This window comes from Mustela nivalis, assembly GCF_964662115.1.
Source record: "Mustela nivalis genome assembly, chromosome: 8".
Taxonomy (NCBI): domain Eukaryota; kingdom Metazoa; phylum Chordata; class Mammalia; order Carnivora; family Mustelidae; genus Mustela; species Mustela nivalis.
This window is the reverse complement of record NC_139027.1, coordinates 120,809,653-120,824,808: the sequence shown is the minus strand read 5'-3', so window position 1 is coordinate 120,824,808 and position 15,156 is coordinate 120,809,653. Positions and strand designations below refer to the sequence as shown.

General features: G+C 39.0%; 1 protein-coding gene across 20 annotated transcripts in view; it reads right to left on the bottom strand.

Annotated features, from left to right (window-relative positions):
* ITCH (itchy E3 ubiquitin protein ligase) overlaps positions 1–15,156 on the bottom strand; it is a 131,075-nt gene that overhangs the window by 80,488 nt on the left and 35,431 nt on the right. For 10 of the 20 annotated variants that reach the window (XM_082746043.1, XM_082746041.1, XM_082746046.1 and 7 more), the window contains one exon: positions 6,732–6,822. In XM_082746043.1, coding sequence (XP_082602169.1) covers positions 6,732–6,801 — 70 coding nt within the window. In that variant the 5' untranslated portion in view covers positions 6,802–6,822. Of the gene's footprint in view, positions 1–6,731; positions 6,844–15,156 lie in introns of all 20 variants that reach the window. The other 10 variants (XM_082746044.1, XM_082746042.1, XM_082746027.1 and 7 more) reach the window with 1 other exon arrangement.

Genomic DNA, 15,156 nt, shown 5'->3' with positions numbered 1-15,156 from the left:
AACAGCTTAAATATAAAGAAATTAAAGTGAATCCTTAGCTTATCCCAACCTATTCTGGGAACTGGGGGGGACTATAATGAACAAGGTAAAACAAGTAAGGGTGCTGAGACCCAGTAAATTAGCAGTATGAGCTGAATAAGAAATAAACCAGTTAAGCAAGGGCTAACTTTATGGTCAGAGTTACGACAAGCCACAAAAGACCTCTGTGGCAGAAGTATGTGTTGACTAGAAAGAATTTTATATAAACTCTGAACTTTAAATTCAAGGAAAAAGGGCATTCCTACTATCCAAGCAATCAGATTACAGTCTTCTAGTAAATGTGGTAAAGTACAGTATTATTTAATCCCAATTAATAGTAAAATCAAGATGCTTTCTCTTCTTCAAATGATCAGTTCTAAGTAAAGACTGAGGCAAAGAAAGTTCTAGGAAATAACAAAGTTACTTATTTTGTCCACATTATATAATGCTATCACACAACAAGCATCAAATAAAAAACACAGATGAGTTCAGAATACCTGAGGTTATGTGTACAACATAAACAGAAAATGGCTAAAGAGAGGGAAGGACGTAAGAAAACAGACTTATGTACAAGTTAAGGGACTAGACCATGTCATTACAGGAAAAAAGAGTAGATGACCCAAAAAATCCAATTGTAAAAATCAGCAGAATCTAATGACAGGAATGTGATAGGAATGTGAAGGATACAGGACAAAGAGGTAAAGAAAATTTTAAATATGCGATCCACCAGTTAGCCTCCTCATAACAATGTTAACACTTATAAATTAAACTTTTACATAAGCATCAACCATCTTTCACGAACACTGCCATTCTTGCCATTCGTTCTTTTAAACTTAAAGAAAATTAGAATGAGGGTGCTTGGGTGGCTCAGTCAGTTAAACATCTGCCTTCAGCTCAGGTCATGATCCTGGGGTCCTGGGATGGAGCACTGAATCGGGCTCCCTGCTTAGTGGGGAGTCTTCTTCTCCCTCTCCCTCTGACCTTCTCCCCTGCTCGTGCTCTCATTTGCTCATGCTCTCTCTCAAATAAATAAAAAATCTTAAAAAAAAAAAAAAAGTAAAATTAGGATGATAAAGGTAATGTAAAATAATCAATGAACTTTATTTAAAATTTTAAGCTTAGGTTGCTGTTAAGATATTAAATTAGATGAGTAATACTAGAAGGAGAAGGAAATAAAGAATCAGGGGAAAGAGAATAATCTATACTTACACAGTGTTTTAGAGTTTTCCAACTCATATACACTGTCTCCCAACAACCATGTGACAAAGATGTTAACGTCCTCAGTTCACAGCTAAGAAAAGAGGCTCAGAGATATCAGTGACATGCACAAGGTTATAAAACTATTAAGTATCAGAACCAAGACTAAATTCCAGGGCCATTAACTCCCCTGAAGATGGGAGTCATTAATCTATATAGATTTCATCACTAAAACTAGGGTTGTGTCATTAAGTGTCATTTCTCTGAAATAAATTTTCTACTTGCCCTCAATCAGGTGAGGATGACCAATTAGCAAATATATATTGCAAATAAATAATTAAAAGGAATTTATGTATGTATGTCTGCATGTATGATAGAGGAGGTTAAAAATAGGGGCCCCTTTTTGGCTCAGTTGGTAGAGCATATGACTCGATGTCAGGGTTATGAGTTCAAGCCCCATGCTGGGTGTGGAGACTACTTAAAAATTTTTAAAAAAAGAAAGAAATTTGAAAGAGGTAAGAAAATATTAAGAGTAGAAGCCATCTGCAGATTCAGTGCACTGCCTATCAAGATTCTAGTAGCATTTTTTTTTTAAGATTTTATTTATTTATTTGGCAGACAGGGATCACAAGTAGTCAGAGAGGCAGACAGAGAGGAAGGAGGAAGCAGACTCCCTGCTGAGCAGAGAGGCCGAATGCGGCGCTCAAACCCAGGACCCTGAGATCATGACCTGAGCTGGAGGCAGAGGCCTCAACCCACTGAGCCACCCAGGTGCCCCTCTAGTAGCATTTTTGATGAACATAGAAAAAACACTCCTAAAATTTATATGGAACTACAAAAGACCCTGAATATCAAAAGAAATCCTGAGAAAGAACAAAGAAGGAGGCATCATACTTCCTAATTTCAAGCTATCCTATAAACTTACAGTAACTGGGGCGGCTGGGTAGCACAGTTGGTTAAGCAACTGATTCTTGGTTTCAGCTCAGGTCATGAACTCAGAGTTATAAGACTGAGCCCTGCATTGGGCTCTGCACTCAGCACAGAGTCTACTTAGGTTTCTCTCTCCCTCTGCCCTTCCCTGCCCCCATGTGCATGCTCTCTCTCTCTCTCTCAAATAAATAAAAAATGTATCTTAAAAAAAAAAAAAAAGCAATAGTAATCAAAATCATATGGTACTGACATAAAAACTGACAAACAGACCCATGGAACAGAATTGAGAGCCCAGAAATAAACACAAACATATAAGGTCAACTGATATTTGACAAGAGCCAAGAATACTCAATGGAGAAAAATCAGTCTCTTCAATAAATGCTGCTGAAATACTTGGATTTAAAAAAAAGAAAAAGACACAGGCACATGGGTGACTCAGTTGGTTAAGCATCAGACTCTTGATCTCAACTCAGGTTTTGATCTCAGGGTCATGAGTTCAAGAGCTGTGTTGGGCTCCATAGTAGTAGTGGAGCCCACTTAAAAAAAAAGGAAGGGGATGCCTGGGTGGCTCAGTCAGTTAAGTGTCTGCCTTCAGCTCAGGTAACAATCCCAGGGTCCTGGGACCAAGTGCCACATCACGCTCCTTGCTCAGTGGGGAGCATGCTTCTCCCTCTGGCTGCTGCTCCCTTGATGACATTCTCTGACAAATAAATAAATAAAATTAAAAAAAAAAAAAAGCCAAGAAACTAGAGCAGAACCACAGAATAGGATTTTAACTATGACACTAAACTCTTATCAGTCTTTCACAGCAACCTTCTAAAACACAAACACAATTGATTACTCTTTGTTAAAAGCCCTGATTACTCTCTGCGTCTTCCAAATATGACTTTTTTGTAGCCCTGACACACACCTTAAGGAGAAGACCCACTCCCCATTAAATTCTCATGGTTCCCCCACTCTGTAGCAGTGGCTGTTAGGGGCACTGGTGAAGTCTTGTGCATTTCCCTGCTTTGTGCCTCTTACCCATATTGTCTCCTAAAAAAAATCCCTTCTACTCCCCTACATTTAAAAAAAATAACCTCCTGCATTTAAATAGTAACAATGTTTTAAGCACCAACTCCTTTCACAGCAACTTTGGTCAAATACTGATCTCTCTTTCCTGACCAAAGTTGTTCTCTTTTCTTGACATTACCATATATCATGGCATTTATTTTTTACACTTGAATATTTATGCCCTCCTTGATTCTAGAAAGATGTTGAGGCACCTTACCAAAAACAAAACAAGACAATACTATAAATGATCCATTTACACAGAATAAAAATTATAATGTCATTAAAGGGATCTGTGCAAAAAACTTAGTTCTAAGGTTTCTAGCATCAAAAGCAAAGAAGTAAACAATGAATTATGAAGCACAGTTGATTTATTCAACTTGGCACATTACTCTTTATAATCTTATGCCCTCCATTTGTCTCATATCTAATGATATATTTGCCAAATATGTAATTTTTATCATTCTTTGTTTTTATTAAACTGTTTTTGCCTTGTATTTGTGCATTCTCAGAAAATATAGACCCAAGATTAAAACCTTATAAATGCCAAGAATTTTGTCTTCCTGAGGTGCATTCAGGCTTTTATTAAATATTCTTCCTACTATGATAATGATGATGAGAGCAAATATGATAAGCAGTATGCAAAGAAAAATTCAAAAGGAGCATACACTGAAACCTAAACAAGTAAAAATATCATCTCTGAGGACTAAGATGATAAATAAGACCCCTGACTATTATTTTACTGAGTTTGTAAAACTAAAAAACATGTGCATTACTCATGTAACCTGAAAAGGTAAAGACTTTTGTTTTGTTTTGTTTTTAAAGATTTATTTGACAGAGAGAGACACAGCGAGAGAGGGAGCACAAGCAGGGGGAGTGGGAGAGGAAGAAGCAGGCTTTCCGCTGAGCAGGGAGCCTGATACAGGGCTCGATCCCGGAGACCTTGGGATCATGACCCGAGCCAAAGGCAGATGCTTAATAGCTGAGCCACCCGGGCGCCCCGGTAAAGACGTTTTTTTAAAGATCATTCCAATCAAAGGTTTCAACATTAATCTGCCCCAAAAAAGAAAAATAATAAGAAGCAGGCTCAATTTAAATCAGCTATTCAGGCTAGCTTCAGGATGGGGAGCACTGGAAAACAATCAGAATCTTGCTTAACAAAGAAATATTAATACCTTTCACTGAGAATTGACATCGCTAAGGAAAGACACTATAGTGAAGGAATCCCCCCAAATAAATTCTAAGATGCTGTCACCTTACGAAAGTGTTGTTTTTTTTTTTAAAGATTTTTTATTTTTTTAGTTCACAGAGAGAGATTACAAGTAGGCAGAGAGGCAGGCAGAGAGAGAGAGGAGGAAGCAGGCTCCCTGTGGAGCAGAGAGCCTGATGCGGGACTCGATCCCAGGACCCTGAGATCATGACCTGAGCCGAAGGCAGTGGCTTAACCCACTGAGCCACCCAGGCGCCCCACGAAAGTGTTTTTATATAATTCACTTTTAGGTTTTGAGAAAGATAATAAGGATATGGTTTGTGGCCCAAAATTCACAATCCAGAGGTAGATCCCAGGATCAAGGCCTGAATCTGGTTCCCTGCTCAGCAGGGAGTCTGCTTCTCTCTCTGCCCCTCACCCTGCTCGTGCTCTTTCTCTCTCTCTCAAATAAATAAATAAAACCTTGGGGCACCTGGATACCTTCGGTTCAGGTCATGATCCCAGGGTCCTGGGACTGAGCCCCATGTCAGGCTCTCTGGTCAGTGGGGAACCTGCTTCTCCCTCTCCCTCTGCCAGCTGCTTCCCCTGCTTGTGCTCATGTGCTCAATCTCTCTCCCCCAAATAAAGAAATAAAATGTTTAAAAATAAACAAACAAACAAACAAATAAATAAATAAATAAAATCTTAATAAAAAAAAAAAAGACAGGTATAATAAAAGCTAAAATACTGGGGTATCTGGGTGGCTCAAGTCAGTTGAGCATCCAACTCTTGGTTTCAGCTTGGGTCATGAACTCAGCGCCTTGGGATTGAGCCCTTTGTTGGGTTCTGTGCTTGCATGGAGTCTGCTTGAAATTCTTTCCCTTCTGCTTGCCACACCCCCCTACCCACTCATATGCTCTCTAAAATAAATAAAAATTTTTAAAAAGCTGAAATACTATACAGAGAATAATTGTTCTATAAGAAATAAATGCCATTAAAAGGATAAAGGCCAAGGTTTCACTGTGTGATACAGACACATGCATGTCTGGAAAAACTGCAGTGACTCACCAAATAATTCATTTATAAATACCTACAAAGAGACCACATGGAGCCAGACTGTTAAAGCTCTTAGCCCAGGCTACAGAAATTCTCAACTATAGCCAAAAAGAAGCACTAACGGGTTGTGAGCAGGAATGTAATCTAACAAATGGCATAGTAGAGCATTAGGAATACTAACATGAAAGCAATATACTTGGCTAGTATGGTTAGAGAAAGAGAGAGATATTAGTTAAGTAATAATAGTAACCAAAGGATTTAAACAGATATTTCTCCAAAAAAATATATAAATGGCCAATAAGCTCATGAAAAGATGTTCAACATCATTAACCACCAGAGAAATGCATATCAAACCCACAATGACATACCATTTCATACCCACTAGGATGTCTATAATCAAAAAGACAGACAACAAGCAATGGCAAGCATGTGGAGAAAGTGAAACCCTCATAGAGGGCTAATGGAATATAAATGGTGTGGGTGCTTTGAAAAATACTTTGGAGTTATTCCTCGCAAAGTGAAATACATATACTATATGACCCAGTGACTCCTCGTAGGTATATACTCAAGAGAACTGAAAAGACAAAATTTCACAAGAACTTGAACATAAATGTTCATAGCATTATTCACAATAGCTAAAGAGTAGAAACAACCCAAACATATACCAACTGATAAATGGATAAATAAAATATAGTATGTTCATACCTACAATGTTATTTGGCAATAAAAAGAAATGAAATACTAATGCATGCTACAATACAGATAAACACTGAAAACATGCTAAGAGGAAAAAGTCATAAACAAAAAGCCATACATTTTACTGCTTCATTTATATGAGAGATCCAGAACAGGCAAATCTACAGACAGGAAGTGATTAGTGGCTGCCTAGGGCTGAGGGTGGCTAGGAGACATGGGAAGTCCTCCAGTAATAGGTAGAGGTTTCTAAAATTGACTGTGGTGGCAGTTATAAAACACAATGAGCATACTAAGGAACAATGATCCTCTAAATGAGTGAACTGTGTGCTATGTGAGTTACCTCTCAAGGCCATTAATACAAAACAAAAAACAATAGCAACTGACCAGACTCCAATGTTTAATAGGAGAGAAAAAACAAAACCTTCAAAACACCCAAGAATATTCTGAAATAAAAACATAATTTTTATACGATTAAACATTCTTCATTCACCAAGCAAATATTAATTCAACACCTTAAAAAGCCACTGAAGATTTTCTTAAGATTATTTTTATCTTGGGGTAAAAAAGTATAGATGTAGATCTTTTTAAGACTTACCAGTGATCTGAAGTTGTGATTTCATGGTCAGGCTACCCATTGAAGCAAGCTGTGATCCACTGCCAGACATACCACCAATAGGACGGCAAATCTGAACATGGAAAAGGAGACACTGTAAACATCAAAAAATCCCATATTAAAAATATGTATAATGCTAACCAGGCTATTTCCATGTCTCACCAAAGACCACACAATAATGGTAGCCTTAACACTGCTAAATAAAATTTCCAATTCTAGTATTCATCCTGTCTAAACTATCAACAAAATGACATTGCTTTTCATTCTTTCTTCCATTGTTTACATTCTTTCCTTGAACTCCTAAGACTCGTTCTCTAGGTTTATGTCCTACCTCACTGATTGTTCTTAGGCTTCTTTGAAAATCCCTCCTGTTTTCTCCCCTCTCTTAATGTCGGAGTGCCCTAGGGCTCAGTTCCTGGTTCCCTCTTAACTTCTCTACACTCATTTCCTCAAGGATATAATCCAGTATTATGGCCTTAAATGTCATCCATATACCAGTGAGTCCCAACTTTATATTTCTATCCCAGATGTCATTCCTAAACTCCAAACAAGTTCACTTGGTTATCTAAAAAATGCCCCCCCAACCCCGCCAAATTTCACATCAAACACATCAAACTAAACTGCTGATAACAATTCCATCCTTTCATATACTCAGGCTAAAAACCTCTACCCTGCGTTTTTTATTTCCCTTCCTATCTGTCAGCAATTCAACGGTCTCTGCAGAACATATCCAGAATCCAACCTTTTCTCACCAACTCTACCATCAATCTGTTCATAGTGGCCTCTGACAGCCTGACTTTTCTTCCTGCATTATGCTTCCCTCCTAAATTACTTAATTACCAACTAGTCTCCCTGTTTCTACCTTGTGTCTAGATTCAGTGCCTATTCTGAACACAATCAGGATGAGTTTTAAAGTGTTTAAAACCTGGGATGCCTTGGTGGCTTTATCAGTTAAGCATCTGCCTTCAGCTCAGGTCATGATCCCACTGTTCTGGGATCAAGACCCAAGTCCAACTACTTTGCTCAGCGGGAAACCTGCTTCTCCCTCTGCCCCTCCCCGCTACTCTTCTGATTCAAAGTGCTTGTAATACAAAAAATCCTCCAAGACATCATTGCAACATTCATGTAGTTATTACCTTGTCCTCAATACCCAAAGGATGTATGTTAACAGTACTATGACATCAAGACAAGTGAATCAAGAGACAGCAAGTGAAGTCCAATATCTGGGTGCTAATCTTATTATGCATGATACACTACCATTCTAGTTGCTAATCTATATCAACAATCTACTGCTGAGAAAATATCCTTCTTTTTTTTTTTTTTAAGATTTTTTTTATTTATTTGACACAGAGAGAGAGAGAGAGAGAGAGAGAGAGATCACAAGTAGGCAGAGAGGCAGGCAGAGAGAGAGGTGGGGGTCAGGGAAGCAGGCTCTCTGCTGAGCAGAGAGCCCGATGTGGGGCTTGATCCCAGGACCCTGAGATCATGACCTGAGCCGAAGGCAGAGGCTTAACGCACTGAGCCACCCAGGTGCCCCGAAAATATCCTTCTTAATGGTATGGCATACATTAATTATTCTAAGTTAAAATTACAAAGTTGAAAAGAAAATAAACTTAAAGTCTCAACAGAAATAAAATATATTTTAAAAACTCAAATCAACTTCATATAGAAAAGACTCATGGAAGTACAGACTACATTTTTAGGAACAGTGATTCTCCCCCAGATAATTACAGGGAATCACTGTAGTAATAACAGATGCTCTGTAAAAACATGCTAGTAATTTTAATAATTGATGAACATATACATATTACTTTTTTTATATCAAGTATTTTAAATTAAGAAAAATTAAAATAACCATCCATATAATAATAAAAAAGAAAACCTAAAGAAACCAACTAATATATATTGGCAACCAGTTAAATCACATATTCATACCATAGAACAGAATACTATACAGCCACTGAAACAAGTAACCTATTAATGAATGAAACTAAATGATTACAAGAACATTTAAGTTACAAAATATATACAATATGGTGTTATTTTTGCAAACAAAAATTATATACTGCAGACAAAAATTATATATTCCTATAGAGGTACCCATAAATAAATGCAAAAAAGGTATACATCTGAAATTGGTCACAGTGGTTACTTTTGTGGAGGAGAAGAATATGCATAGAAGGTGTTCATGGGGATCTGTAGTTTTATATGTATTTTTGAGGTTTCTAAAAGAAAACATGTATCACAGATGATCTGCACAATTTAAAAACAGGCAAGAGAGAGTAGATATAAGAGAGAATCTATACGTCAAGTCCCATCTTTCCCCCTGAGCTCCGGACTCTTAGGTTTGACCATTATTTACAAATGCATACCTACCTGATTAAAATGACTAAAATTTTACACTCACCCTGGTCTCAATAGCACCACCATCCATTCAGTTGCTCAAGCCAAACAAAATGTGGGCTTTATCTTTCCCTCAATAAATTCCAAAGATCCTGCCTACAAAACATACCCTACTATATAGCTACTTTTCTCCTTCCCTTCTTAAGCATCCAAGTCCAAGCTATAAACATCCATTCCTTCCTTGGCAACAAATTATGAGAAGTTATTAAACTAGTTTCCTTGCTTCTGCACTTGCTCCCAGCTCCTGCTCTCTCCCCGTCCCACCATTCTCCACAGAGCAACTAGAATATGCTTAAAAAAAAAAAAAAAAAAGTTAGATCAGGGATGCCTGGGTGGCTCAGTTATTTAAGTGTCTGCCTTCCGCTAAAGTCATAATCCCACAGTACTGGGATTGAGCCCCATGTCAGGCTCTCTGCTCACTGGGGCATCTGCTTCTCCCTCTCCCCCTGCAGCTCCCTCTGCTTGTTCTCTCTCTTTCTCTCTCTCCCTCTCAAATAAATAAATCTTTAAAAAAAAAAAAAAAAAAAAAAAGATCATATTCTACTCTGCTTAACCACTCAGTAACCTCCTATCTCAGTTAAAATAGAATCTAAACTCCTTCCCTGGCTTACAGATGCCTGACTCCATTCTACCCATGACTGAGTCTCTGATCTTATCTCGTTATCATTCTCCCCCTCACCCATTAAAAATCTAGCTTTCTTTCTATTTCTCAAACACGCTAGGTCTTTCCAGCCTTACAGACTTTGTACCTAACTGTTCTGTCTGCTGGGCATGCTTTTTCCTCTGTCTTTAAATAGGTGCACCTGGGCGCCTGGGTGGCTCAGTGGGTTAAGGCGCTGCCTTAGGCTCAGGTCATGATCCCAGGGTCCTGGGATCGAGTCCCGCATCGGGCTCTCTGCTCAGCAGGGAGCCTGCTTCCCTCTCTCTCTCTCTCTCTCTCTCTCTCTGCCTGCCTCTCTGTCTACTTGTAATCTCTGTCTGTCAAATAAACAAATAAAATCTTAAAAAAATAAAATAAATAAATAAATAAATAGGTGCACCTGAGTGGCTCAGTAGATTGAGCATTCTGCTCTTGATCTCCACTCAAGTCATGATCTCCCAGTCCTGGAATCAAACCCCACATCTCTCAGTGGGAAGTCTGCTTGAGGATTCTTTCTCTGCCCCTCCTCCAGCTCATGCACACACGCTCTCTCTTGATCTCTCTCTCAAATGAATAAATATATCGTTTTAAAAAAATAGCTAACATCTTATATTCAGTCTTCAAGTTAAGTATCACCTCCTCACATCTGTCTGGACTTATCCTAAAGGAAACATCCAATCACTTTATATGAATGGACTTTAAAGTCCACAAAAGCAGGCACCTTCTCTACCTTGTTATCAGTGCCTAGAATATTCTGGAAGTTTTGTTGTGTTCTTTTTTTTTTTTAAGTCCACAATTTCACCTGTCACAATACCTCGCATCAAAAATACAAGAAATAATAAGTATTGGCAAGAATGTTCAGAAAAGGGACCACTGAGCACTGTTAGTAAGAATGTAAATTGGTATGCCACTGTGGAAAACAATATGGAGGTTCCTTAAAAAATTACAAATAGAAATACCACACGATCCAGTTAATTCCACCACTGGGTATTTACCCAAGAAAACTTAAAACATTAATTCAAAAATATATAAGCACTCTTATCTTTAATCTTATCTTTAATGCAGCATTATTTACAACAAATAAAAAATGGAAGCAACCTAAATGCCCATCAGTAGATGAATGGATAAAGATGTGGTATGTATATACAACAGAGTATTAACCATATTTTTAAAAAAAAATCTTGCCATTTATAAGAGCATTGATGGTCCTAGAGGGTATTATGCTAAGTGAAATGAGTTAGACAGAGAAAGACAAATACCATATGATTTCACCTACACATGGAATATAAAACACAAAACAAATGAACAAACAAAAAAAGCAGAAGCAGACCTTAAATACAGAGAACAAACCATGGTTGTCAGAAGGGAGAGGGTAAGGAGACAAGGCAAAATGGGCAAAGAGAGTGGGAGATACAGACTTCCAGTTATGAAATGAGTAAGTCATGGGGATGAAAGGTACAGCATAGGGAATACATCAATGGTCTTATAATAGTGACGTAGGGTGAGAGATGGCAGCTACACTTGCCGTGTGCATAGCATAATAGAGCCATCAAATCACTATGTTGTATACCTGAAAATAATGTAACACTGTGTGTCAACTATATGTCAATTAAAAAAAAAATTGTTCAGGGGCGGCTGGGTGGCTGTTGGTTGAGCCTCTGCCTTCAGCTCAGGTCATGATCTCAGGGTCCTGGGATTGAGCCCTGCATCAGAATTCCTGCTCAGCAGGGAGCCTGCTTCCCCCCTCTCTTTGCCTGCTACTCTGCCTACTTGTGATCTCTCTCTCTGTCAAATAAATAAATAAAATCTTAACAACAACAACAAAAAGTCCAGGGGCACCTGGCTGCACAGTCTGGAGTACGTGACTCTCGATCTTGGGGTTTTGAGTTTAAGCCCCACAGTGGGTATACAGATTACTTAAAATCTTTTTTAAAAAATTAATAAAACTTTAAAAATTAAAAATAAATAAATAAGTCAGTCAGTCCAGGGATGCCTGGCTGGCTTAGTCTGTAGAGCTTGCTCAAGCAGTTGGTAGAGACTCTTGATCTCAGGTTGTAAATTTGAGCCCCTTAAAATTTGACATCTTAATGTCAGGTAGGTGGAATCATATAATTTGAGGCCTTTTCAGACTGCCTTCTACTACTCAGCAATATTACTAAAGGTTCCTCCATACCTTTCCATGGCTTGACAACCTTTTTTAATTGCTGAATAATATTCCATTGTGTGTTTGGTTTGTTTTTGTTTTTTTTTTAAAGATTTTATTTATTTATTTCACAGACAGAGATCAAAAGTAGGCAGACAGGCAGGCAGAGAGAGGGAGAAACAGGCTCCCTGCCAAGCAGAGAGCCTAATGCGGGATTATGACCTGAGCCAAACTAAGGCAGAGGCTTTAAGCCACTGAGCCACCCAGGTGCCCCTCCACTGTGTGTTTGTACCACAGTTTATCCATTCTCCTATTAAAGGATATCTTGCTTGCTTCTGGTTTGGGGCAATTATGAAAAAAGCTGCTATAAAAATTCATGTACAGTTTATTTGTGGACTTAAGCTTTTAATTTAATTGAGTAAATATATACAACTGCTGGATAATGGTAAGCCTATGTTTTAACCCTCTAAGAAACTGCCAAATCATCTTCCAAAGTAGTTGTACCATTCTGCATTCCTATTAGGATTGAAGGAAAACTCCTGGGGCTGTTGGGTGGCTCAGTCAGTTGTCTGCCTTCAACCCAGATAATGATCTCAGTGTCCTAGAATCAAGCACCAGGTCAGGTTCCCTGCTTCGTGGAGAATCTGCTTCTGCCCCACCCCCACAACTCATGCTTGCTGTTACTGTCTCTAATAAATAAATAAATAAAATTCTTATTCTGTATCTTCACCAGCTTTTGGTATTATTAGCTTTTCAAAATTTTGCCAATCTAACAGATGTACAGTGATATTTCACTGATGGTTTAATTTGTAATTCCCATGATATTGAACATCTTTTCATATGCTTATTTGGCATCTATGTATATATTGTTTGGTAGGGTATCTCTTCAGAGCTTTTGCTCAATTTTTAACTTGTTTCTACATTATTACATTTTAAGAGTTCTTTATGTATTTTAGAAACAAGTCCTTTAAGAGACTTGTGTTTTGCAAGTATTTTCTCACAGCCTATGGCTTCTCCTTCTTAACAGCGTAAATGTTCCAAACTGTGGGTGTATGTGGGGGATGGGGGTGGTTTCCTCACACCAACGACCAATTTTCTGACACCAGCTGGGTGTCCTACAGCTTAATTCTTAATTCTTATTCACCCAGACATAGTGTCAGATCCCACAGGTTAAGTGATCAGTCCTACAAGTTCCCCCGACCCCACTTCAGATGCTTGTCTCAAGTCCAGGATGCCCTGTGCTGACTAACCAGCTATATACCAGAGGTTCTAATGACCACCTCCTTGGGTCTGATTAATTTGTTAGAGTGGCTCACAAATTCCTAGATTACCAGTTTATTATAAAAAGATATCACTAACAGCCAGATGAAAGAGATGCACAGGGCACGGTATGGAGAAAAGGTATGAAGTTTCAGATCCTCAGCCAGTGCACTACTCTCCCCAAATCTTCCTGTATTCACCAACCTAGAACCTCTCCGAACTCCATCCTTTTAGATTTTTATGGAGGCTGACCATTATCAATTGAACTCCGATCTCCAGCCCTCTCCTCCTTGGGGGTGGGAGGGAACTAAAAGTGTCAATCTCTAATCACATGGTTGGCTCCAATGACAACCAGCTTCCACCTTAAGACAGCTTCTTTTTTTTTTTTTTTAAGATTTTATTTATTTATTCATTTGACAGGCAGAGATCACAAGTAGGCTGAGAGGCAGGCAGAGAGAGAGGAGGAAGCAGGCTCCCTGCTGGGGGGGGAGGGAGGGGCCTGATCCCAGGAACCTGGGATCATGACCTGAGCTGAAGGCAGAGGATTTAACCCACTGAGCCACCCAGGCGCCCCCTTAAGACAACTTCTAAAAGCCACCTCATTAACCTAAGAAAAGACACCTTTATCACTCTGATCACTTAGGAAATTCCAAGAGTTTTAGGAGCTCTGTGTCAGGAACAGGACTGAAAAGCAGATACATATTTTTTATTTTAAGATCACAGTATCACATAGTGCATTTTTTTAAAAGAGATTTTGTTTATTTATTTGACAGAGAGAGCAAGAGAGGGAACACAAGCAGGGGGAGTGGGAGAGGGAGGAGGCTTCTTACTGAGCAGAGAGCCTGATATGGGGCTCAATCCCAGGACCCTGGGATCATGACCTAAGCCAAAGGCAGATGCTTAACAACTGAACCAACCAAGGCACCCCTCACTTAGTGCATTTTAATAAAGTCCAACTTATTAAGTTTCATCTTTCATGGATTGTGCTATTGGGGGTGGGAGGGAACTAAAAGTGTCAATCTCTAATCACATGGTTGGCTCCAATGACAACCAGCTTCCACCTTAAGACAACTTCTTTTTTTTTTTTTTTTAAAGATTTTATTTATTTATTCATTTGACAGGCAGAGATCACAAGTAGGCTGAGAGGCCTGCAGAGAGAGAGGAGGAAGCAGGCTCCCTGCTGAGCAGAGAGACAATGGGGGGGGGCCTGATCTAAAAACTAAAAACTCACTGCCATCTCTTCAACAAATGGTGCTGGGACAACTGCACAACCATATGTTTAAAAAAAAAAAAAAAAAAAAAAAGCTGGACCCCTACAAAAGAACTGTGGTTGTATGTTTTGACCTGTCCAGAAGTTACAAGAAGGACTGATAGGCTCAAGAATGTCTCTTGCCTTTGTTCTCTTGCATGGCAGCTTCCTTGGGGCTGAGATAGCCATGCAGCATTTGCCAAAAGCATTTAAAAGCAAAGGCAGTAACCTATGCCTCCAGGGGAAAGGGATAATAGGTGGGGCACCGAAGGAAGAGACTGCAGAACAAGATGTATTGGGGCAATGAGGGCTTTGAAACACTCTTGGGTATTATGTTTAAACTAGAAGTCCGTGCAAAGGCCAAGGGGTGGATGCGTGCTCCGAAGGGCTAGGAGAAGATCCTGGCCCTTAACTCTGATTGACCTTCAGGCTCCACGCAAGGAGGAAATAGAAGCTAAGACAGTTTTAAATTGCCTAACCACAGGAGTGTCCAAACACAGCCAATCTGCAAACATGGTAGTGTTTGGGGGGTTTTTTGATTGCAAGTTTTTAAGGACATCCATCAATCATTGCTGAACACTAATCTAACAGAACCCAGACTTCAGTGGCCATACATGACAAAGAATACAGACTACACAAAATTAGTTTGGAAAGGTCATCGAATAAGTAAACAACCACAATGAGCAGCAATAAGAAATCATGAAATAAGGGG